The sequence below is a fragment of the Pygocentrus nattereri genome, chromosome 1, assembly GCF_015220715.1.
Source record: "Pygocentrus nattereri isolate fPygNat1 chromosome 1, fPygNat1.pri, whole genome shotgun sequence".
Lineage (NCBI taxonomy): Eukaryota > Metazoa > Chordata > Actinopteri > Characiformes > Serrasalmidae > Pygocentrus > Pygocentrus nattereri.
The window spans coordinates 26,243,337-26,270,770 of NC_051211.1; the positions used below are offsets into that span (position 1 = coordinate 26,243,337).

The window sequence follows — 27,434 nt, forward strand, 5'->3', positions numbered from 1 at the left end:
TTTGACTGAAAAAAAGTGAGCAGCTTCTCCACCTTTCATCACTTCTCCTCATTTATGCAGGGAAGAAATATTTAATTGACTGACTGACTAATTTAAAATATGTGTGAGTGTGCGTCAAAGAATTCAGTGTTACGTTTTTGACTAGGGATGTGCAAGGGGTACTTGAATACTCTGTTAACAGTCTGAGGTGCCAGTATTTGAATACTGAAATTACCATTTACATATTTGTTACATTTCATCATGGGAGGACAAAGAGCAAATATACAGGTCAGGCAAAACAGCAGTTGCTTACAGAGTCCGTGTATGGTATGAAAATATGTCATTAAAAGAGAAACTACAGATCAGACAAACTGAGTTTGTCTCAAAGTACAGACGAATAGATCATACTTCAGCACAAAGAATTACAAAAGAGAAAGAAATGGGTGCATATATCATGCCACCTACCTCATGCCCTCTGTAGATTTGTTCTGGTAGTTGCAGTAGAGTTGTGGAATACCCAGCATGGCCTCTGTGAACACGGCCAAGAAGCCCAGCGTCTCCACAAACAGCACAGACTCCAGCAGCAGGTACGTTACATAAGCTGCCACCAGCGTAAATGCCAGCACACACTGCAGATAATCCACAAAACGACTCCACACCCAGAAATAGTTCCAATCAAAATCTAGGACGCAGAACAAAACAAAGTGACAAAGTTGAGGAAAGTCATTTTTGTTGCTGAGTCAAGATGATTCTATACAGAGCTAAATATTGATATTTCTGCCACTTTCCTATACAACATGCCACTGCTTATTTACTTTAGACGTTTTTAGAATTGTAAAACTCTGTCCTCTATCCATATTGCTCTTTGTGTGTTACTGTTTTGCTACCTGGTATCAATTTAAAGAAAACAACTGTTTTTACCTACTATAAAACAAATTGCAGAAATATCTAAAGGGTTAAATTGTTCCTGTGCAAACTGACTTGTTGGATTGGTTCTCGTCGTTTCTCTTAAATATGGATGCACACAAATATGTGTTTAGCATTTAAAACTTGGGTGCAAATGGGTCTTCTAAACAGACAATGATCCAAAGCCTATTTCCAAAGTCGTGGCAAAATGGCTCAAGAACAACAAAGTGAAGTCATCACGAAGCCCTGACCTCAATCACATTGATCAAAGTTAAACATTTTAAAGGCAATGCTACCAAAAACTAACCACATGTATGTAAACTTCTGAACCACTGTAAATGTGATGAAAGAAATAAAAGCTGAAATAAATCAATGTCTAGTATCATACTCACATTTCACATTCTTAAAATATAGTGATCCTAACTGACCTGAGAGGGAATGTGTAGTAGGCTTAAATGTCAGAAATTGTAAATGACCGAGTTTAAATGAATGTGGCTACAGTGTATATAAACTTATGACTAACTGTAAATGAGAGGAGATTTTAGTCTACATGGGGAATAATATTAGTTTATTACTGCCACATTAAAATTCACCTTAGTCATGACATTAGTTTAATAATTTGATGTCAGTCATGTTTTTTTTCTTTGTTTGCAAAAATGATAGACTAAAATCAGACTTATAAATCTGAGAACTCAAAGAAAATCTGAATATTTTTGTTTACTGCACTTCTTACCCTTTTTTACTAGCAAAATTCAATTTCACATTTTGCTGAAGTAACATGCCTCACAGACTGCGATCTAATGTGGTAGCTAATCAGAATGATGGCAAGTTTGACACCTCAGAAAGATTTATTGAACTATTGATAATTACCAGCGCTGGCATTTCAAATGACATTTCTGAATCAGATCAATTACAGAACCTTTGGCTCCGAAGCTTGACTGCAGCAGGCACATGTGTGTGGGAGAAAGCAAGTGAGAGCTAGAACAAGGTTGAATTAACCCAAAAAAAAGAGAGAAAAAAAAAAAAAAAAGAATACAACAGCCCTCTGGTCATGGACACTCTGAGAAGGAGGAGGATTCAGTATATCAAATCCTCTCTCTTCACTCACATACATGCCTCCTCAAAACCAGTTTCCATGGTTGAATGTTACTGTAGGCTAATGGAGAGTCTGGCACAGAGTGATAAGGTCTACACTGTGAAAGAACAGCACACACACATACACAACACAGTCACATAACAGTAGGGCTGTTGACATTTTAGTTGCTTTACCAGTGCAAGGCAGAAACAGAAGGGGGCCTAACTGGTGGCATACATGCAAAACCCCCAACAACAAAAACTAAGAAAAGGCCTTCATCTTTCCATTAGGTTTGAGTGGCATATACCTTTTAACTCAAAGAAATCGTAACTGCACTTTGCATGCAAGCCATGCTTCATGACTGGGTTACTGTTCCTGGTTTGAAATATGCTTCACTGAGCTATGACCTCATGAAAAAAATAAAAAAGAGGGAGTATGATGGTTACAATTCCTCATCCAGGAAGGAAACACAATACTGGAAAGAGTCCCATTTGCCGTTGTAAGCTGCTCTGTATAAGAATGTTTTCTAAAAATATATATGTGCTCTAAGAGATGAGGAGGGTAAAGATTAAAAAAAAAAAAAAAAAAAAAAATGTAAAAGCTTCGTTCACCACCTGCAACAGAGTTCCTTGTAGTACAGGGGATGCACGAACTGGTACAAAAGAATTATGTATTTGATTATTTTCACTTCATTTGTATACCATTCATCCATGTGTTTATGTTGTAAACCATGGTTATTTCTAACCTTTATTTCTATATTCTATTTCTATATTCTTATTTCTAACTAAATCTTTTAGTCCCTATTTATACATTTATGACTATGAAATACATACTATATATATGAAAAATATTGTATATCATCATCAGTCTACAATTTTATATTGGAACCTTCCCAGACAAAAGATTGAAAAATATAGAAACATATTTTCTAACCACATTACCCAGTCCCACAAAGCAGTAGGGGCCACATACCAGCCGCTCCTTCTCAAAGTAGTGAAATACTGAATAATGTTGGAGAAAAGCCAAGTGCCACGCATGCAAGATGCACTCTTGTACTAAAAGTCCCCTCACCAAAAATAAAGCTCTGAATATTTTATAGCAAAAGCTCAGTACAGCACACTTCAGATCTAATCTGAACACTACAATATATAAATCAGTACAAGTGATATATATGATATGTGGTTTCTGCCCCACAAAATGTTATTTTTGATACAGAAACAAAGAAAAAAGAAATAACTATTCACTTACCTTTTATTTCATTAAAGTCCATTTGGTAAAACAAATAATTGTGAAATTATTATATTATTAAGTATGGCTTGGAAAGTCGTTTACCTTATATAAACTCAGAGACTCTGAAAATTCAGTATAATTAAAGAAACAATTAAGAAGGAGATAAACTAAACTGATGGCTTCAGGTTTTTTCTTAAAAAAAAAAAAAAAAAAAAGACTCAAAAGCTAAATACACAAACAGCCATGCATTTCAGAGGTTTACATTCAGGTAAAAGAAAACTATAGCTTGAGGCAGTTTGTGTGCAAGTTTGTGTAGACAGCTAGATCAAAGTGGCAGTTCTGTGTGCTATACCCCACTGTGCTGCAAAGGCACTTTGCTACTCTTTCACCCTGCAGTACTCCTGTTCCCTTTTCATTCCTTCTTCTACCACTGACAGCGGGGCATTGGGGGGGCGGTGCCGGTGGGGGGGAAGGCCTGCCTTGGCTTTTAAACACCTTCCCCACCAAGCTTGCCTTGTCAGTCAGCACACACTTACACAACCAAGACTGCATATGCATGAAAACACAGCAAAATGCAAAAAGTCACAAGTGTAGGATGGAGAGCTGAAAAGTGATCTACTATCTACTTTGGGCAGATACAAGTTAACATTCTAAAAATCAAAATAAATTATTACATATTACAAACTGAGGTTTCACATTTTTGCAGGCTGGGCTAGATCAAAACAAAGATAAGTAAAATTATCTTACGAACCACACGAAAAGTGTAATGATACAACTAGCCCATGATTCTGTTTACGATGCTAGTTACATAAACTGATACTACCATGATAATTTAGTGTAGTATGTGTGTGCCAACAATACAGCAAAATTAGATGGCATAATAAATGTATCACCAATTTTCAGAAATGCACATTGTAATATAGGGATGTAAAAAGTGACAATGTCATACTGCACTGTTATACAACTACTAAACTCTGGGGAAATAATATGACGTGATACGAGGAAAGAATATCAGTACAAATTTGATATTTTAATGTGGCAAGAATTTTATGCTCAAAGATCAGACCATGTAAATGTGAGTGATTCACCACACCTACGAACAGAAAAATCTGAGCTAGCTCAGTGTGCTCCTGAAGTGCACACTACAGTATGATAAAGTATGACAGGTGTCAAAAGGTCTAACATACATCTTGGGTGATCTAATCATAAAAGGAAAGGTTGTCAGCGACACACAAGACCACATTGGCTGTGTAAATGCTAAAGTTTCTCCGTAGGACCTCAAAAAGCAATAAAAATCAACAACAAAGACAAAAGGAGCGGCATAGATTCTTTCTTCCATTCCTCTCCCATTAATTTATATGTTGTGTCAGCAATGCATATGGTCTAAATGTTTGTAACATCCTTTAAATTTATATGAACAACAAATGAATCAAGAGACTGATGTAGAAAACATGTGCGCAACCCTGTCTCTAGTCATGAAATCTGATCACAGACTTGGACTTGGCTGCTAGGTGCAGACTACCAGTCTTTTACAACAAAAGCACAAAGATCTGTAATTTGGCTGAAAAAGCTGAGAAAAACACAGCAGGAAGAGGATTCTTGATAGCCATCACCAACCCCCTGCTACACTAACAGAACAGATTTAACGCTTATCCTAGCCAAAGACAGGCAAAAAAGAGACGTGGCACACCTCAGTAAAGTTGGTTTGTGGTTATTTGGCGATTTAGACTTATATCAGTTATAACTCTGTAATGCAGAAGTGTACACCTGCAACAACGATGAGTTATGTTAGCTCTGATTTGTGGTTTCAGGCAACATCATTCTCCACAACAAAATCCACGAATATTACACTAATATGCTTTCACAACTCAACTCCAGCCTGAGGGAGCGTTAGCCGAGCTAGCTGATCTGAGCTAAACAGGTACCGTGTTTATGGTTTTATAATGATTCTCTTTATTAAATTTGAAATCTGTTGAGCATTACAAGTGTCTGTCAGCTGCTTTAGCTAACAGGTGTCACCCTCAGTCTACAGTTTACCCATTTATACAGCCTACCTTGGCTGCTGTTTTGGAGATAAATGGTTGTGAATGGCTGTGATACAAGCAATCTAGTCTAATACATGCTCTTCATCAACTCTGCACAGTGATTCTGTCGCACTATCAATGACTGGCCTGATCTGATCCCTGCCCACCTCTCCGCCCTCTCTCTCTCTCTCTCACTCTGCCTTTGTGTTGGTCTTTAACTGTGAGAGGCTGTGTAGCTGTTTAACTGTGAAATACAGTAATGTCTGATTCTGTAAGTGATCAGCATGATTGTCAGTGAAATATATTACAGTAACGATCAAAGCTGGGTAAATCGCTGATGTTGCTGCCGATGTTAAAGGTAGAATTGTTCTGAACAGATATGAGTGAAAATACATTGTTTGAAGACTGTGAATGTGATTACTGTCTGTAGAGGTTCACACCCATTATTGTAGACTAGAGTCCAGGGAGCTGATGGGCAGCAGGACTTTCACTAAAATTACATTATTAATTAATCAATCTACTCATAATTTTGACTGTTGTCATAATGTTTTTCCTCTTAAATGAACTTAATTAAACAGTAACACCCTCTGCACTTGTCTTTCAGGGATTCTAAAATACTGATGAACTAGGACGTCTTACATAATTATCTAACCATGAAACACATGCCGTTTACTGTAACCTTACTCCTTACTCAGTTCACAGAAAGTAAATGTAAATGTGTACTAGCAGAGCAAACTGTGATCAGTCTCAGCTCTCACAGCTTTAGCGTTTTTCTGCACAGATTATTTCCAGTGATGTAGCTGAGTCAGCTCAGATGTTCAGGCTGTGGCAGCGCAAATATGAAAAAGTAACTTAGTAACATGGTACTTAAGTAGTTTTTCAACTAACCAACTTATTTACTCTTACTTGAGTAATTTTATTTATACTTTTACTTCTACTTGAGTAAATTATCACTACAGTAACAGTACTTGTACCCGAGTAGGGATTTTCAGTACTCTTTATACCCCTGCAAATTAAATAAAACTCCAAAGACAGATTTTTCACTTTATGATGCAAAGGCTTACCAATAGATGAAAAATAAAAACAAGACTGTTTTATCAGCCTGGCTTATTTGGGGATCAGTGTCAGCTTTTTCAGTTATATTCAGTTTAACACAGTGAAGTGTCAGGACAGGACTGTATGGAGCTCCCTTTGTGAAATTTTGCACAAATTGAGCTCTGCTAAATCAAACACATTTCCATAGATTTTGATGTAATTTGTAGTGAAAAACCAGTTCTTATATTTAACTTTCACCTTCCTTACTCGGAGTCTACACAGGCCACAGACAGACAAAATCAAGATTGCCTGTGGCTAGTGATTCATATTTATGTCAGTTATAACTCCATAATACAGCAGCAAACACCTGACAATAATTGGGCGTTTTGTTGGTTGTTGGTTGAATTCATGATTATGAATTCAGATAATGTCTGACTCCAAAATCTGGCAGTATTACACAGGGATGTATCTTTAAAGCATTAACTTCAAAAGTTAACTACTTACAGTGCTGGCCAAAAGTACTGACACCCCTGCAATTCTGTCAGATAATACTCAATTTCTTCCAGAAAATGATTGCAATCACAAATGCTTTGGTATTAATATCTTCATTTATTTTGCTTGCAATGAAAAAACACAAAAGAGAATGAAAAAAAAAGTCAAATCAATTATTATTTTACACAAAACTCCAAAAATGGAGCCTCAGCCTAATATAACAAAATAACGGCGAACAACCGTTTCCGGTAACCATCAATGAGTTTCTTACAATGCCCTGCTGGAATTTTAGACCATTCTTCTTTGGCAAACTGCTCCAGGTCCCTGAGATTTGAAGGGTGCCTTCTCCAAACTGCCATTTTGAGATCTCTCCACAGGTGTTCTATGGGATTCAGGTCTGGACTCATTGCTGGCCACTTTAGAAGTCTCCAGTGCTTTCTCTCAAACCATTTTCTAGTGCTTTTTGAAGTGTGTTTTGGGTCATTGTCCTGCTGGAAGACCCATGACCTCTGAGGGAGACCCAGCTTTCTCACACTGGGCCCTACATTATGCTGCAAAATTTGTTGGTAGTCTTCAGACTTCATAATGCCATGCACACGGTCAAGCAGTCCAGTGCCAGAGGCAGCAAAGCAACCCCAAAACATCAGGGACCGTGTTCTTTTCTTTGAAGGCCTCGTTTTTTTTTCCTGTAAACTCTATGTTGATGCCTTTTCACAAAAAGCTCTACTTTTGTCTCATCTTACCAGAGAACATTCTTCTAAAACATTTTTGGCTTTCTCATGTAGGTTTTGGCAAACTCCAGCCTGGCTTTTTTATGTCTCTGTGTCAGAAGTGGGGTCTTCCTGGGTATCCTACCATAGAGTCCCTTTTCATTCAGACGCCGACGGATAGTACGGGTTGACACTGTTGTACCCTCGGACTGCAGGGCAGCTTGAACTTGTTTGGATGTTAGTCGAGGTTCTTTATCCACCATCCGCACAATCTTTCTTTCCCGTCCACATCTAGGGAGGTTAGCCACAGTGCCATGGGCTTTAAACTTCTTGATGACACTGCGCACGGTAGACACAGGAACATTCAGTTCTTTGGAGATGGACTTGTAGCCTTGAGATTGCCCATGCTTCCTCACAATTTTGCTTCTCAAGTCCTCAGACAGTTCTTTGGTCTTCTTTCTTTTCTCCATGCTCAATGTATTACTCACAAGGACACAGGACAGAGGTTGAGTCAGCTTTAATCCATTTTAACTGGCTGCGAGTGTGATTTAGTTATTGCCACCACCTGTTATGTGCCACAGGTAAGTAACAGGTGCTGTTAATTACACAAATTAGAGAAGCATCACATGATTTTTCAAAGGGTGCCAATACTTTTGTCCACCCCCTTTTTCATGTTTGGTGTGGAATTATATCCAATTTGGCTTTTTGACAATTATTTTTGTGGTTTTCCATTGAAGACAAATTAAATGAACATTTTAATATCAAAGCATTTGTGATTGCAATCATTTTCTGGGAGAAATTTGGCATTATCTGACAGAATTGCAGGGATGTCAATACTTTTCGACCCCATCCATCCTTCAAGCATACTTTTTTTCCACTGCTGACATCTGGCAGAAGATACCAGAGCATCCGTGCCACCACTGCCAGACTCTGCAACAGCTATGTTCTGCAAGCAGTCAGGTTTTTAAACTTACAAGGATTGAACTGAAAACTCCCTCATACACGCCTCTTTTTGATACTCTACTTAGAGTATTTGTAACATTGCTGCTAATACTATGTTCTACTGAAGTAATGTAAATTTCTACCTCAGTACCCACTTTATATATGTTAAAATCACCTACATAATCACAGCATGTTAAACATCTCTGCACTTTATGCTCATTACCTCAGGTTCAGAAATGAGTTTTTAATTTAATGTTTGCTATTTGTCTTCACTATATTATTTTGTCCCATGTAGCAGCAAGGTAATGTAATTTTGCTCCACCGTGTATTTGTACATATATGGAATGACAATAAAAGCCTCTTGACTTCACTTGTTTTGAAGGTGACTTGACTTGTTTTGGCTACGAGACAAAAGGCATCTCCTTCCTGAGCAGTATGAAGGCTATGTGGTCCCGTAGTGTTTAAACTTGGAATATTACACTGAACCAAAATATAAACGCAGCACTTTTGTTTTTGCTCCCATTTTTCATGAGCTTAACTCAAAGATCTAAGACTTTTTTCTCTGTACACAAAAGGCCTTTTTCTGTCAAATATTGTTCACAAATGTGTCTAAATCTGTGTTAGTGAGCACCTCTCCTTTGCCAAGATAATCCATCCACCTCACAGGTGTTTTATATCAAGATGCTGATTAGACAGCATGATTATTGCACAGTTGTGCCTTAGGCTGGCTACAATAAAAGGCCACTAAAATGCGCAGTTTTACTTTATTGAGGTGGATGGATTATCTTGGCAAAGGAGAAGTGCTCACTAACTCCGATTTAGACACATTTGTGAACAATATTTGAGAGAAAAAGGCCTTTTGTGTACAGAGAAAAGGTCTTAGATCTTTGAGTTCAGCTCATGAAAAATGGGAGCAAAAACAAAAGTGCTGCGTTTATATTTTTATTCAGTGTATCATTTGGAAATTGCTCCCAGGGATGTACCAGACTTGTGGAGGTTCACAATTCTTTTTCTGATGTTTTGGCAAATTTATTTTGATTTTCCTATGATGTTAAGTAGGTCTTGAAGGTTGGCCTTAAAATACTGCCACAGGTACACCTCCAATTAACTAGCCTGACAGAAGCTTTCATAGCCATGATGTAGTTTTATGGAATTTTCCAAGCTATTTAAAGAAACATTCAACGTGGTGTATATAAACTTCTAACCTACTGAAATTTTGATAAAGTAAATTATAAGTGCAATAATCTGTTTGTAAACATTTGTTTCAGAAATTGTGTACAAAGCAGACATCCTAAACAATTAGCTAAAACTATAGTTTGTTAACATGGAATCTGTGGAGGGAATTAATATAAGTTTTAATTACTTCAACCTAAGTGTATGTAAACTTATGACTTCATTGGTTTACCCAGAGCCAGGGAACCAAGAATAAAATTAAAAACACTTTAGCTGAAGGAGGACAAAAGTGGAACAGCATTATCATGTTTATGGAAATATTTTCCTGAAGCTCAGATAAGACCACTGATATGCTGGTGCAATCCTTACTACAAAGCAAGATGGAAAGATATAGAGCTTAGTTATCAGGAGAAATCTCAATCCAAGCAATGGTAGCAGAAAAAGACTAACTAAATGTATGAAAGACCATTAAACATATACTGCGCATTAGAAATGATTTCAGAAATATGTATTAAATTTAGATTTGATGTTTAATATCTGAGAAATACCTCCACGAATACATGGGATGCCCAAAAGGTTATACATGTTTAAAATACTCATAGCAACAAGCAAAAAGGCTTTTACTGCAAATTGGCATAAACCAAATTCATCATTAACACATGACAGGATTAATGTGGAAGATATTTTCATATCTTGGAAAAAATTTGTCTTAAATTCCAAAATGACAGATTTAACACATCCTGGCCAAATGGATAGAATGAGTCATTCATGTTCATCCTTTTTTGTGATCATTTTAAAATTTTATTACCTGTTAAATCAATCAAACAGCTGTTTATCACAATATTAAAGAACTGAAGTAAACCAAAAACAACTCCTTTCCCTTCCCATCCGACCAGTACATTATCCTATTTTGAACACACTGCTAACAATATATTAAACACAATCTAATGGGGGGGGGGGGGGGGGGTGCGGGGGGAGTTGGGCCGCTGTGTAACATGTAAATGAAACAGAATGCAATGAATGGTAAGCAAATAATTTAAATATGTGGACTACATTAGATTACATACATATTACATACTGCCAATAGTATAAATACAACACATGAAATATTGAGACTAGGGAATTTTGTTTTTTGAAAAATATATGCCCGTTTTAAACATGATGAAAACACACTTCAAAATATTTACCACTGGGCATGTTTACCACTGTGTTGCATCACTTTTATCACTCTGTAAGCGTTTGCAAACTGAGAAGACCAACTGCTCTAGTATTGAAAGTGAAATGCTTTCCCATTCGTGCTTGAAATTGGATTTCAGCTGGTCAACACTTTGGAATCTCCTTTGTCTATTTTTTGTTATAATGCAGCAACTGATTATAATGGGTGATCTGGGTGTTTTATTTTGGATCCACTTTGTTGTAATACATGCAGAATGTGGTTTGGCATTGTATTACTGAAAAAAGGCCTCTTTAACATGGTGGATGTAGCATCAATGATCTTGAAAAAGAATTTGAAATTTGGAATATGGCAGACTTCAGGATCCTTTTCCACTTTGTCTCAGTCCATTTTAAATGTGTTGGGGCCCAGAAAAAGTTGGCAGAGTTTCTGAATCTTGTTTATATGTGATTTCTTCTTTTCATGACAGTGTTTTAACTTGCATTTGAGGATGCAGCTACAAACTGTGATCAGAAACAACAGTCTTCAGAAGTGTTTGAGCCTACGCAATGATTTCCACAATTGTGTCTGTTTATGTACTGTAGGTAATGAAATCTCAAACTTTGCTATTTACTGCTGTCATCTATAGATGTTCTCTGATGACTAAGCAATCATCTGACTCATTACATTACATTACATTATAAGAACCACCTCCTGATCAATGCAGGGAACACCAAAAGAGATGGTGGTGGATCAGCCAAGCTAGCATCCATGGTGGAGAATAACTCCCATCCAGTGCATAAGACTCTGGCAGCACTGGGCAACTCCTTCAGTGACAGGCTGCTTCATCCCAGTGTGTAAAGAAGCGCTATTGCAGGTCCTTTCTTCCTGCTGCTGTTAGACTGTACAACCAGCATAGCTCCCAGTAGAAGCCTCCCCACCCCCTGTTCGACCTCACACACCTACACTACATAAAATGTGAATTCATAACCATTTCCTGTGTGCAGTACAAGCAATATGTGTGAAATATGTATAGTGTAAAGATCTTTTTGCTCTTTCTATTTACAATGTTTATATTGTTAATTCATCGTCATTCCCATGTGTAATATTATCAATACCTTATGTGCAATTATACTGTACATGGGAGTGCTATGTGCAATGCATATCCTTACAGTGTAAAGATTGTTTGCTTATCTTTAGTATTACACATATATTGTCTATATAGTATGAAGTAATACACTAAGCTTGTTGAATAATTAAGATTAATTACATTATTAATTCTCTTCTTGTTACTTCTTTTCTCGAATCTCTTGTTATCTCTTTGCTGCTGTGGCACTGTACATTTCCCCACTGTGGGATTAATAAATTATCATCTTTATCTTCTTTTACATTGAGATGTTATAATTGAATTACTGCACAATTTGCCATCGCAGTCTTTCACATGGTGGTGAACCCCTCTTTAATTCTGAAACACTCAGCCTCTTTTTATGGCCAGTCATGTTACTGGCCTGTTGCCAAATCACTTAATTAGTTGTAAGAAGTTCTACAAGCTGTTTTTTTTTTGTGAGTGTGTGTGTGTGCGCGCGCATACGTGCGTGTGTGTGTGTTACATACTTTTACCAGTGTTTTGTCATCACTGATCCAAATGTTGAAATGTGTTCCTGGCATTAAATTCAACATCAGTATATCTTTTTAAAAAACAATAACATTTCTCAGTTTCAACATTTAAAACGTCTCTGTACTATTTTCAATTACATATGTGTTGGTTCAATGATTTGCACGTCAATGGATTCTGTTTGGAAACGTGGATGCATTTTCTGCTTTTTTTTTTTTTTTTTTCCCCTTTGACATTTATAAAAATGGAATTAGACTAGTTTTGGTGACGATAATGTAAAGATAAGTAGTTTAGCACCATTGTTAACAGCCCAAATGTTTTGTAAAGAAGTATGTAAGTAAAAAGTGAATACATATCTTTTCCAAAAAATTTCAATAAACAGATGAATGAAAAAAGAAATATGATGACCACAAGTGGTCATCGGAGATGCATTCGAGACCCAAGGAAATGCTAGGTGTAAATTGCTATACGTCTCCTTGTCCACTTATGATCAGATCACTCATGAAGGATGTTAATACCTCAGGACTATAGAGAAAGCAACATCAGCCCATACTGCAGTGACAATTGTGAAACACCTCAGCTCATTATTTGCTCTAAAACATCACAACAAACACACACATAGTAGGGTCACTCCCTACAACAGTTGCCATTTAGCATAGCTTTAACCATTAGAGAGTGAAAGGGCTATATATGAGCTTCATTCTTATCACAAACATAAGAATAAATAAGTGGACCAGTGAGAAAGCCTATAGGAGTACTGAATACTTGCCCCACATGTCATGAGAGAACCTATGTGCACATTGTTATCAGACTCATCTACAACCCCAATTCCAAAAAGGTTGGGACACTGCATAAAATGTAAATAAAATGTAAATTCAAACAGAATGCAATGACTTGCAAATCATATAGACCCATATTTTATTCACAATAGAACACAGAACACATATCAGATGTTGAAAGTGAGACATTTTACCCTTTCATGAAAAACACGAATTCATTCAGAACTTGAAGGCAGGAAAAAATTTCACAAAAGTTGAGACGGGGCAACAAAAGGCTGCAAAAGTAAAAAGGTACTAATGTAATGGAACTGAATGGAAAAAAAGCATCACATAATACAGCCTACCCTAAACACAGCCAAAGCATCCTATTTTTCATTACTAATAGAGAACAACAAAAATAATGCCAAGATCCTGTTCACGACTATATCCAAACTAACTGACAACATTAAACAGTTTGAAGATGATATTCAAATAACATACAGCAACAATGATTCTAGCAGATTCTTCAATGATAAAATAAAAAATATTAGACTACAAATCCAAAATTTGCCTATAGGTCTAATATCACAACATGCAACAACATCCAATTGCTATCCTTTAGTCCTATCCAACCAAATGAATTAATCACACTGATTAGCTCATCCAAATCATCAACATGCATTCTTGACCCAGTACCTACAAAATTGCTCTAATAGACTGTCCCCTGTGTTGTTAACCCTCTGCTGTCTATAATAAATTTGTCCCTCAGGATCTGTACCAAATATTTTCAAACTTGCAGTCGTTAAACCCCTACATAAAAACCAAGGTCTTGATCCCAATGAACTTGCCAATTATAGATCAATTTTAATCTCCCCTTCATTGCAAAGATCTTAGAAACTGGAACAACATTAACTAGAGTAATAAATGACCTTGTGTCTCTCAATAGTGGCCATATTTGCATACTATTCCTTCTAGATCTCAGTGCAGTATTTGATGATACTATCGACCAAAAGATCCTTGAAAGCTTGGAAAATCTGGCTGGTATCAAAGGACAGGCTTTGTCCCGGTTTCAATCCTATATGACAGACTTATCAATTTGTCAGTGTTAACAGTAAACACTCTGATCATACGCTAGCACAATATGGCGCTTGGGCACTTTTGTCCCTATACATGCAAACTCTTGGTAACATAATAAACAGGTTTGGTGTTAGTTTTCACTGCTAAGCAGACAACACACAGCTCTACATGTCTGCTAAACCAAATGAGTCTCTGAATCTAAATAAACTTGAATGTGTTAAAAGATTCAAAAGCCGGATGACCAACAATTTCCTCCTTTTAACAAAACTGAGGTCCTACTACTTGGACTCAAAGCAAAGAGATCTCAACTCTCCAATTTTGAACTAAATTTAGATGGCCAAAAGGTCATTGCAAGCACCACTGTAAAAAAAATCTAGGCGTTATCTTCGATTCCAGTCTCTCTTTCCAGTCAGTCACTAAAATACATAATATTCTAGCCCAAAACGATGCAGACAAGCTGGTGCATGCCTTTATTACCTTTAGCTGGATGCTCCAGTACATTACTAAATAAGCTCCCAATGGTCCAGAATGCAGCCGCTAGAGTTCTTACCAGGAACAAATATTTGACCATAACCCCAATCCCGTCATCATTACACTGGCTACCTGTTAAATTTCGTGTAGAGTTATACGTTAAGAGAAGGATCTTATAATCGTTAAATGGCCTGCCCCTGCAGTATCTCAGTGAATTAATTCAGTCATACGAACCCACACGTATGCTCCGCTCACAAAAGATCAACTTGCTGACAGTTCCTAGAATTAGAAAATTCACTGCAGTTGGTCGAGAATTTTTCTACGTAGCCCCAAAATTGTGGAATTAACTCAGACACACTCTCTACATTTAAAATGTATCTGCACAAATATTTTGCTAATATCAGCTTTTGCACTATTACTCACTAATATTTCTCCATAAAAGTACCTGTCCAGTTAAGTCTCTCTCTCACGCTCTATTTGAGCCCATAAGCAACGTTTGCAGAGTCACCACATGGGAGCCACCAGAGCTGCAAGAGTCACCAGAGCCCCATCTCTGTTGGCTGATCTGCACCATTTTGAACACCATGCAGTTTCATGCTGTACAAAGCTGTGCAAACCTCACTTGCATGAACTGACCCACCTGATGCTGCTGCTGCTTAAACTCAAGCTTTCTAATTAACCACTGTTCCACCTGTTTTCCCCATTTTGTATTATAATATTTTATACCAATGCTGTTCGCTGTCTGGTGTGGACCAGAGGAGGAGGGGTTCCCCCTTTGAGTCTTGGTTCCTTTCAAGGTTTCTTCCTCTTGCTCTTAGGGAGTTTTTCCTTGCTATTGTCACCACTGGCAACGCTCATGGGGGCTTGTACCCAGATTTTTCTGTAAAGTTGTTTGTGACAACACCTGTTGCAAAAAGTGCTATATAAACAAACTTCACTTGACTACTAATAAAAAATAAAAATAAAAAAATAAATAAATAAAAAACAGCTGGAGGAGCAATTTGCCATTAACTCACATGGCTGGGTATAAAAAGAGCATTTTAGAGAGGCAGAGACTCTCAGAAGCAAAGATGGGCAATCTGTGAAAACCTGCATCTAAAAACTGTGGAACAAATTTTCAGAAAAAAACGTTCTTCAACATTAAACTGAAGACTTCAAATATCCCACCCTCTACAGTACGTAACATCATCAAAAGATTCAGAGAATCTGGAGAAATACCTGTATGCAAAGGACAAGGCAAATGGTCAATACTGGGTGCTTGTGATCTTCGGCCCCTTAAGCAGCACTGCATGAAAAAGAGGCATGATGATTCTGTACTGTATGGGGTCAGTAACACTTTCAGAACTTATTGTCTGAACACATTTCACTGTGCAATCCACAGGTGCAAGTTAAAGCTGTATCATTCAAAGAAGAAGCCATATGTTAACATGATCTAGAAATGCCACCGCATTTTCTGTGCCAAAGCTCATTTAAAATGGACTGAGGCAAAATGGAAAACTGTTCTGTGGTCAGATGAATCAATATTTGAAATTCTTTTTGGAAACCACAGACGCCTGATGGTCTGGGGTTGTATTAGTGCCTCCGGCGTGGGCAACTTAAATATCAGGAAAGGCCCCATCAATGCTGAACATTGATGTGTTCTATGTTGTATTGTGAATAAAATATGAATCTATGTATTTACAAATCACTGAATTCTGTGTACAATATTGAATTCACCACATCAGACAGAAGAGTCACTGTAAACTGTAATTTCCAGCACAACAAAAACCCATGGCAATTTCATCTATAATTTTCTGTTGCACTGCAGTATATGCCCCCACTAATGATCTACATTTTGCCACTGCTCAAAGTGAAATGTAGGCCTACTGGCTTTAGAAAAATAAACTGCCATTTCATACATAGCGATGCGGATGAGACAGCCCGTCTAAAAATGCAGCACAAACGTCAGGTATGAGGCAGCAAACAGTACTGCATCTTATGCCTTGTACTGAAACGCATATATATTCACAGCATCCACCAATCTACCTAACATTCAACCCAACATGGGTAAATAGAAAACAGCATGAGGACAACTCTTGTAAGGAAAAATGAAAGAGAACTGGTGCAACAAATTGTGGTAAAATGCAAACAAATGTATCACAACGAAGGTCAATGACAAGAAATGCAAAATTACAAATGTATCACAAAAATTCCAACAACAAGGGTCAGACATCAAACCTCTTCCATTTTTTTTTTACTTTGTTTTTTTTCCCCCTCCAAACAATAAACAATACAATCAAGCATTCCAGTAACAAGAAGAAAACAACACAGATCAAAAGTACTTCCTTCTCCCACAATCAATATTAATGACGGTAATTTGAAGAAAAGGTATAAGAGAAAACCACAGGCCATCAGTGCAAATATGGTTAGGCGGTCTTTTATATTGCATGTAAAAGTAATTAATATCTCTCACAATTCTCAACAATCAAACTGATATGAAATGTTATTTTGACCAGAAAAACACAAAGACCAGCAACCAAAATCAGCAAGCTTCCCCCAAAAGGGAAAAGTCTCAGTTACACAACATGCAGAGCAAGTGCTATAGTGCCATCTCGAGTACATTCAGAGAACAACATTCTTGTGTGTCCACCACCAATGAAGCTTAGCCACATGTTGTCTCACAGCAGGAAAAAAACAGCACCACACAATAATACTAAGTATTATTTCTGGCTGTCATAAAAAATAAATTCTAAAAGCTGACAAACTACAGTTATAGTTTATATATATATATTTTTTTTTTCTCTTCATCATTATGTTTCCCCTTTGCAAGTATGCAGTCAAAAAAAGGTCAATGGATTCAAACAGGGGTGTACTGATGGGTACTCCCGATTGATGTTAACATTCATTTACATATTTACTGCTGCCAATTCCTACATAAACACATTGACATGTTTTTTTCTTATTATTTTGTTATTTGTGGTTTGAAACACTGGTCAAATGCTGTTGTTACATTTTTAAGTAATCATCTACTGAGACCAATAAGATGCCGATATCATTATGCACCCTACATCCTGTACACTGTTGTGTGGATAATCTAGTGTGGAGGTGAACAAGTCATTAATTAATGATAACTGAATATTTGTCAGCCATTAAGATGGAGGACTGGTGTTTAACATGCAAGATTAGCTTAATAAACACTAAATATTTAATTAAACATTAGTTGCTACTGAAAATGTGGTAAAATGTTGGCATACACCACTGAATTCATACATATAAATGTAAATGAATATTAAATACGTTACTTACTAACATTGGTAAGTTGGAAACATGCAACTCAAAACTGTCAAAAATGGCTTGAGTTAATGGAAAAATAAGATTCTAAGAATTTACAAAGGACCATGATTGGCCCAAGATGTTCAGAATATGCCTAAAAGACAACACGGAGAATAAGGATGGGCAATAATGGATGACTAGCATTGCATGGCAAACTGATCAGTACATACCCAGAAAGAACTTCTTAGGAACTTTGATTTCCTCGTCCTTACTGTCTGTTGCTTCAAACAAAAAAGAAAGGAGAAAAAGAAAAAAAGAGAAAAGAAAACATTGTTTCCCTCCTCAATGTTAGGCAAACAGCTCCACAAAAGTAAAAAAAAAAAAAGGAGAGATAACGAGAGTATCTGTAACAGCACACAAGCTCACTGAAATATTTTTGCTCAATCATATAGGATTTATGTAGATGTATATTCAGCTTGAGACATATTTGTATGTTCATCAGATACACTGCCATTCTTGAGCGAGGACAAATTTGATGTTCTATTCTCAAGAATGACTTTTTCACCCAAGTTTTGAATGAGACAGAAACACATTCCTGATTTAAACAAAGACAATTCTGTCAATCATACACCCCTAACCATTTGCTATAGGCAAGACAGAACCTCTTGAAAAATGTTATAAACATTTTATATTCATGATTCTGTGAGACTTCATTAAATATTTCGAGTGCTCTTTCTTATCAATGTGTTACCAGTTTGTTCCAAGTGTTTCATAGTTTTCAAAGCCTATTGCATAATCTCCTAAAGTTGAAACAACAAAGTAATACATAGTTATAACACTGTTCACATTCTGTTTGCTGACATTTACTAAGCTCATATAATGCTTTGACATCTTTAAAGAAAAGTCTGGCACAAATGTTTTAGTTCAGAAAGAACTAAAGTGTCAGTTTTGGTACTAGCTTCCTTTATGTGTGGTAGCTCACCACCAAGCACACAGATAAGCAGAGAGAAACCATTTCAACAAAAAAAAAAAAAAAATCTAATTTTATATATATATATATATATATATATACACACACATATATACACACACACAGAAATTACACACACGCCACTTTATTAGGTACCTTGCTAGTAAAAGGCTGGACCCCCTTTTGCTTTCAGAACTGCCTTAATTCTTCGTGGCAGACTTTCAACAAGGTGTTAGAAACGTTCCTCAGAGATTTTGGTGGTTATTTGAGTTCCTGTTGTCTTTCTATCATCTGGAACCAGTCTGCCCATTCTCCTCTGACCTCTCACATCAAGGCATTTTTGTCCACGCAACTGCCACTCACTGGATATTTCCTCTTTTTCGGACCGTTCTCTGTAAACCCTGGAGATGGTCGTGCGTGAAAATCCCAGTAGATCAGCAGTTTCTGAAATACTCAGACCAGCCCGTCTGGGACCAACAACCACGCCACGTTCAGAGTCCCTTAAATCCCCTTTCTTCCCCGTTCTGATGCTCGGTCTGCACTTCAGCAAGTTGTCTTGACCACCTCTACATGCCTAAATGCATTGAGCTGCAGCAGCCATGTGATTGGCTGATTAGCTATTTGTGTTAACAAGCAATTGAACAGATGTACCTAATAAAGTGACTGGTGAGTGTATACATACACATACACACACACACACACACACACACACACAAATAAAATGTACTTTTGCAATAGACCATACCTGTACACACATGCTTGGCAAGAGGATACAGCCCTTCATTGTGTTTCTGAATAGAATGTGTCCCACAGCACATACTGAATCTATCTAAATATCACACCCAGCAGAAACACAGACGCCACTTAAATTAGTCTTAAACACAAGGGAAACGTGTGTGTCTGTCATTATAGTACAATTTTAGAGGGTGAAAGAAAAGTGAAAGTGGTTCTAACAACTGACTAACTGTTGCCGTTCAATTCCCAGTCAGATGGTCAGACTTCAGGCCAGAGAATGCCATCTGTAATATACACTATACAATATACAATATCAAAAGCAGAAATTGGCATTTCTGATCCAGAAGTAATCATCCATCAATCAGTACTTGACTTCACAAATGCTCTTGTGGCCGAATATAATAAAAACCTTACAGAAATGATCCCATACGTAATTTAAAGCCCTCTCAGAGGAGTAGAGGCTGTTACTGTATCTAAATATTATTAAATATTATATATTATTATATATGTGAATATCCATACATATACAGTAACTATAAACATGAAAGTGAAGCCCAAAGGATTTATATAATAATGCAATAGCATCTGCTGAAAAGTCACAATACTTGTATAGGCTGTTTCTCTTTTCTCCTCTAAGCCAGTTGTTCCCAACCCAGCACCGGGAGAACACCCTGCATTCTGGAAAATTTCCTGAATTCTCATCATCAAAGAAGCAAAACATAAAGTGAAACAAAACTGGGACAGGCAATTACAGAAAATTAGTTGAGTTATTCTTAGACTATAGTGGTGCGTTTAAAAGAGCCAATCAAGTTACTGGTAAAGCCACTTGTATGAAAAGCCCACCTTCATTGTGGCGATATGTGCTTGCGGAGTAGTTTACTGAAAACATAAATCTTTTGCATTGTTTACGTCAAATGCTACAAGCAACTTTGAAACATTACTGCAGCTTCTGGTGTCAGGTTTATAGGTCTCTCCCAATTCAAAAAGGTTCTTAATCTTGTGTGACTAAGTATAACTGCCAAGGGACACTGCCACGAAGGCTGGCAAGTGGACAGACTTTTCTTTAAGGACTGTAGTCTGTTACAGCAGGGGAACACAAAGACGTGCAAGGCAAGAGGTACTCAAGGACCAGGGTTGGGATCTTATGCTCTGAGCTACTTCCATTAGACTTTCAACATTCAGTGATTCCTGGAGTCAACTGTAAATCAATCAATTCTCTACTTCTCTCATAATTACAAATATAAGACATATACACCCTGTGAAAACGCTACTGTTCACACCTCTCTGCAAACAAAGAAAATCATTAATAAACTTGCTAATGTGTACCTGTAAATGAGCGACGCTTGGTGCTGATTTCAGTAGCCACACGGACACTAGTACACAGGCTCAGCATAATCAGCATGGTGGCAATCATTATGATGCTTTGCCACAGCAGTGCAGTTTCAAAGTAACGTCCAAACCTAGAAACCAAGAAACCAAAGAACAGGGCATATAAATCAATGAGAATGCACTGTTTTTACATATCTCAACCTATGAACTACTGGCCTTATACTCCATAGTTTCATGCAAAAATCTATGAGTTTTCACCCAGATGATCCTGACACTTGTTATGCCAAACACACAGGTTTTGAGTCTAGTTTAGTTTAGAGGCGAAACCTTTCGTTTAGGATGTGCCCTCACTAAAGGTGAATGAAATGACAGAAAACAACTTACCTGAAGAGTATTCTTAAAATGTTAGCTACAAGAAGCACAAGACAAACATAGGTGGAGAATCCCTCGGCGTTCTGCGTCCTGCGGATGTCTCTGTATTGGGGGATGTATGGTACCACACCACCAAATATAATAGCAAGTGCAGCGATCCAAGAGACCAGCTGATTGCTAACATAAAGAATCTGATTAAAGACCTCATCTTCCATCTTCTGATAGAGCCACTTGACTTTACGTGCAAAGCTTGATCTGTTGCTGGCCCAGGTAAACGTATAAAAATAAAAAAAATAAAAATAATAATGCATTAAATTCGTATTTGCAAAAGGTCTATCTGTCGACTAGCTCAAAGAACCACTGGTACATTCTGCTGTCCGACTATGATAAACAGGCGCTTGGCCAACAATAAACCGATACAAGAGCCCAGCTATAAGGACACTATACTCAGCTGGAAATGTCAAGTTGAAAGTGGTTTATAGAACCACCTGAAAGCTATAAAAAATGTATCCAACGCCAAACACAAGCTCCCATGCGTAGTTATTAACTAGCGAGGTAAATGAGACAGAAAAGCGCCTGCGAGCAAGAACAGCAGTGCTACTGCCCAGTGACGCCGGGACACTAGCAGCAAAGACGCGCGGTGCAGTCAGCCTGGTCCTCTTCACTGGACACTCAGTCCCTCTGCTCTGCTCTCCTGGGTATGGAAATATTCACAGGTTTATAAGTTTAGATTCGGAACTCCTTTAAACAGCTGACTTCCTACTACGTCCATCCATCTGCAGCCGGGCACTTCCTTATAACGACATCAGGCGTCACAGCACAGTAAACACACGGGTCCTAAAAGGAGCCGGGTTAGGCAGAACTCCGCCAGTACAGACGGTCCTCCTCGTCGAGAAATGAATCGCACACGTTGCAGTCCCAATAGGTAAACCTTTTCAAAAATGTGTCCGTAAATGCGGACTCAATCCTTTAGTTTACGGGATATTTATGAATATGTTCGTAAATAAACGTACAACTTTCAGGGATTTACGTCATTTGTGAAAAGCTCTGGGCAGTCGCCTCCATCCCAGAGATCACTACACCCATTCACTCAAAGGGTAACGGAGCCCGTGAACAACAACGTGACCTTCAAATCTGGCAATTTAAGGCTGTTTCACACAGTTGTGGCGCAAATAATCGCAGAGACCAGCAAACGACTTTAGCTACACAGAGAGAGGACTGGACAGTGAAATGAACTTCTGCAGTTGCCAGCTGACGATTACAACCATAGATATAAGTGACGTGCCGCGTTGGGTCCAGCCAGGCACGTCAACGGCGCTGCCATTTTGGGGCGGTCAACATCGCTGCTGGACTGCGTTCTGTGCCGTTACAGAGCGGAAGTTTAAGAAAGATACGGTCCAAAATGATACTACTTCAAGAATACTACCTTCAGACAGTGGGATAAGATTGTTGGCACACATGGCTGGTGGTCCGCTGGCTTTTTCCTCAGCGTTTTCCAGGCAGCCCACAGGTGGTATTTAGTATTACAATAGAAAAAATTCCATATTTTCAACACACTGTCCAATTTACTTATTTTTCCTTCCTTCTTTTCTTTAGTTATACTTTGTAAATTAGTTTAGTAAAAAAAATCGGGCCTAGTCATTTTTTTCCTTGATTTTTCCCATTCCACCTTGAAACATCAGCCAGCTTCCCAGCAAACACACAACATTGTCACCACATTGTCTACTTTCTTACAACGTTGTCAAAAGATGGGCCTTTTACGTTGTCTGAACACGTGTCACGGCCTCATTATTCAGTAACATTGCTGTGTGGTGTTATGACTACTTGTTGGCAACTGAGCAAAATTCCATGGAGTTCCGTGCACAACATAATGTAACAAATGAGGATTCTAGGATTCTAGGTACTGACAGCATTGCCACTACGCTGTCGCTATGTTTTCAGATAACATTGTCACAACTTTCTGAGGAATTACATTTCAATGTTGTGACAATGTTGTGGGCCCCAAAACAGTAGTTCCACCTTAAATGGTGCAGCTTCAGGCACCAGAAAGTGACTGCTGCACTATTTAAGGTGAAATAGGAAAATTCAAAAAAGAAGCTGGCGAATTGGAAGTTGACTTCTTACTGAAAGCTTTGCCCTTTTTAAGGTGTTTTGTATGTATTAAGGTGATTTTATATGTATTAAGAATAGAAGTGATTCACACACTGGTGGATTTGCTGATTATGAGATTATCGCTTGAGTATTAAGGAAGTTGTAGCCAATTTAATCCTGAGAACTCTTTGCCTCTCAATACAACTGAATTTGTTCACAAGCTGATCTTGACTGCTCCAAAATGGCAGACATGCTGACATATCATCTCAGACAACGTGGCATCTAGTTGTGTTTATCTTTGATTACAACAGCTCAGAGAGCTTGGTCTAGCTACTACCTACTACTTTGTTTATAAAAGTCAAAGAGTAAAAATAGATCCAGATTTAACCACGGTGGTAAGTGAAAGTTTTTATTATTTGTATATGTGGAAGAAGAGCCATTTCATGTTTTTTTTTATGTTTTTCTTTTGTGTTCACAGATGGAGACAACCAAAAAGAATTTTAGACATTATCTGACCAGATTGTCTCAAGAAATATCCTTTCTTACTTTGCACACAAACAGAAAATGGATACTTTTATTATCACATTTGACCTACAGCCAATTTGGCCAGACTCTGAAGATGAGACTACACTAAATTCCAAAACTGTCAGTTGGTCTGTAAGCAGCTAGAGAATGACCTGCTGGCTGTGCAGTGAGTTAGCTACAAACAGAAAAAAAGAAAACAGCAGAACAATTATCACTCAATAGAAAAAAAACAACAAAAATCAACTGTGTTCTGTCCCAGACATGTGTAAATACCACCACCTCCTGACAAGAACAGCTATTGCAGCTTTAGAAAAGTATATTGTGTAGCTCAGCGTTTCTCAACCTATGGGCCATGGACCACCAGTAGGCCATGAGACACTTATTTGTGGTCCGTGCGCTGCAGTCAGCTAGCCAGAGATGGAAAAGTTTCTCAGGGCGCTTTGTTTGGTTTGGACTTTGGTTTGCACATCTTTTTCTTCAGTTCTGTTTTTGCTCAGTTTTGACGTGTGAACACTCCACCCATAGTTGTGTACACAACAAGCAGTTGAACCAGTCTGCTTCCGTTCATTGCCGATAGAAATGCGCTCTGTGACCAAACCAGGGAATTCATCAATAGAGCTGCTTTCCTTCTCTTCTAGAAGCATGCTGGTGCTGTATAGTTAGCATAGCGATTTAATTAGCATTTTAATTACTGACTCTTTATAGACACTCAGCATGAGCTGCTATTAAAAACAACAATTGTAAAATAATAGCAAAGAGAAGGATTTGATTTCAATTCATGGATCGCAGAGCATATATGTTTCTTTTCATTTTTATGCTGACGATACACAGATATATCTATTTGTCAAACGAAATGACACTGGTAGATTGGCTAATCTTACCAACTGTCTGACAGCCATTAAAACCTGGATGTCTCAAAATTTTCTTAAACTAAATGATGAAAAGACAGAGGTTGTAATTGCGGGCTCTGAGGAAATGTCCAAAAAGGTGCAGTTAGATTGTGTTGGTTTAAAGGCAAGGCCCTTTGTGTGAAATCTCGGTGTGACTTTTGACTCCCACCTCAGTTTCTCCTTACACATCAAGACGCTTCTTCAATCCTGCTTTTTTCAGCTTAGAAATATTAGTAAAGTTAGAAGTTTCCTGCCCTTTTCTGACATGAAAAAAATTATTCATGCTTTTGCCTGCACCCATTTGGACTACTGCATTGCCTTCTTTACTTGTCTGAGTCAGAGAGAGGTGGCTCGTCTACAGCTTGTTCAAAATACAGCTACTCATCTTCTCACTAGGACAAAGCGTAGGGAACATATTACACCAGTATTGGCTTCTCTACACTAGTTGCCTGTAAGCTACAGAATTGATTTTAAAATTTGAATGCTTGCTTATCAGACTGTTCATAATGAGGCTCCAGCATACAATACTGAGCTCTTATGTCCTCTTCATAATACAAGAACTTTAAGGTCTTCAAATCAGGGGTTATTAACTGTTCCACGTACTAACTTAAAATCAAAGGGGGACCGGGCTTTTGCAGTTTATGCCCCAAAATTGTGGAATAATCTTCCTATTGATGTCAGACTCTCTGAATCCATCCATCCATCCATCCATCCATTTTCTAAGCCGCTTCTCCGTCAGGGTCGCGGGGGGGAGCTGGAGCCTATCCCAGCAGTCTTCGGGCAGAAGGCAGGATACACCCTGGACAGGTCGCCAGTCCATCGCAGGGAGGACCCACAGACACAGACAGTCACTCACACACACACACACACTCACACTCACACCTAGGGGCAGTTTAGCATGTCCAATTGGCCTGACTGCATGTCTTCGGACTGTGGGAGGAAGCTGGAGGAAACCCACGCAGACACGGGGAGAACATGCAAACTCCACACAGAGAGAACCCAGGCCCTCCATGCTGTGAGGCAACAGCGCTACCCACCATGCCACCGTGCCGCCCCACTCTCTGAATCAATTGAGGTTTTAAAAATATGTTTAAATGTTGGAACAGGAAGCGGCCATCCCTAAACTGTTCCCACAAAGATGGGAGCATGTGCTGAAGCATTAAGAGTTCCTTTCACTGGAACTAAGGGGCCGAGCCCAACTCCTGAAAACAACTCCACACCATAATGCCTCCTCCACCAAACTTTACACTTGGCACAATGCAGTGCGAAAAGTACCGTTCTCCTGGCAACCGCCAAACCCAGACTCGTCCATCGGATTTCCAGACAGAGAAGCGTGATCGGTCATTCCAGAGAACACGTCTCCACTACTCTAGAGTCCAGTGGCGGCACTTTACACCACTGCATTCCCCACTTTGCATTGCTCTTGTTGATGTAAGGCTTGGATGCAGCTGCTCGGCCTTGGAAACCCATTCCATGAAGCTCTCTACGCTGTTCTTGAGCTGATCTGACAGCCACATGAAGGTTGGAGGTCTGTAGCAATTGACTCTGCAGAAAGTTGGTGACCTCTGTGCACTATGCGCCTCAGCATCCGCTGACCCCGCTCTGTCATTTTACGTGGCCAACCACTTCATGGCTGAGTTGCTGTTGTCCCCAATCACTTCCACTTCATTATAATGCCACTAACAATTGACTGTGGAACATTTAGTAGCAAGGAAATTTCACGACTGGACTTGTTGCACAGGTGGCATCCGATCATGGTACCATGCTGGAATTACCTGAGCTCCACTAGGGTTTGCTTGGTTACACTTGGTTACAGCTTATGCAAAACATCTTTATTGTAACAAATTTGGAACAGGAAGGGGCCGTCCCCAAACTGTTCCCACAAAGTTGGGAGCAGGAAATTGTCCAAAATCTCTTGGTCTGCTGAGGCATTAAAAGTTCCTTTCACTGGAACTAAGGGGCCGAGCCCAACTCTTCTTGTAAGTCACTCTGGATAAGAGCACCTGCTAAATGCTGTAAATGTAAATGAAAATGTTGTGTACTTGCTGGGTTAGGAATTCTGTTGTGAGGATTTTGGCTGGTTATCTTTGATCTACAACCACAACCCCTGACAAAAATTATGGAATCACCACTCTTGAAGGAAAATTTTTCAATTGTTTAATTTTGTAGAAAAAAGTTAATCACAGAGACTGAAGACTAATTAGCAGATTTAATCTGATGCAGGTGTTTGTTTTAGAACTGCAAATTACAGAGCAATTCCATATTTTCCTCAGAATTTAGTGATTCTATATTTCTTTCCTCTACTTGATCTAAAAACACAATTGTGACTGACTACAACAATTATATTTATTTCTTTTTTTATTGTTTTCTTAATGCCAGAAGGTTGGAATTTTGAAAAAAAAAATGTTTTGTGGCATGTCTCTGTGATTAACCTTTTTCTACAAAATTAAACAATTGAAAGATCTTCTTCCAAAAGTGGTGATTCCATACTTTTTGCCAGGGGTTGCATATTGCTCTAATGATTAAATTGGAGATGTTCCCAACGAATAATTTTGAGGGAAAAAAAATCCTGATTTTAGTCTACAACTCTAGAATTAGTAAACTCAGAATGTGACACTTATCAAGTAGTT

At 38.3% G+C, this 27,434-nt stretch overlaps 1 protein-coding gene across 3 annotated transcripts in view; it reads right to left on the reverse strand.

Moving 5' to 3' along the window:
• Positions 1–22,074, reverse strand: part of slc66a2 (solute carrier family 66 member 2) — a 41,691-nt gene extending 19,617 nt beyond the window's left edge. For 2 of the 3 annotated variants that reach the window (XM_017723158.2, XM_037538422.1), the window contains exons 1-4: positions 21,311–22,074; positions 20,924–21,057; positions 18,123–18,173; positions 445–661 (exon numbers count right to left, since the gene is read on the reverse strand). In XM_017723158.2, coding sequence (XP_017578647.1) covers positions 445–661; positions 18,123–18,173; positions 20,924–21,057; positions 21,311–21,609 — 701 coding nt within the window. In that variant the 5' untranslated portion in view covers positions 21,610–22,074. The remainder of the gene's footprint in view (positions 1–444; positions 662–18,122; positions 18,174–20,923; positions 21,058–21,310) is intronic. The other variant, XM_017723159.2, reaches the window with a different exon arrangement.
• Between the last annotated feature and the right edge of the window lie 5,360 nt (positions 22,075–27,434).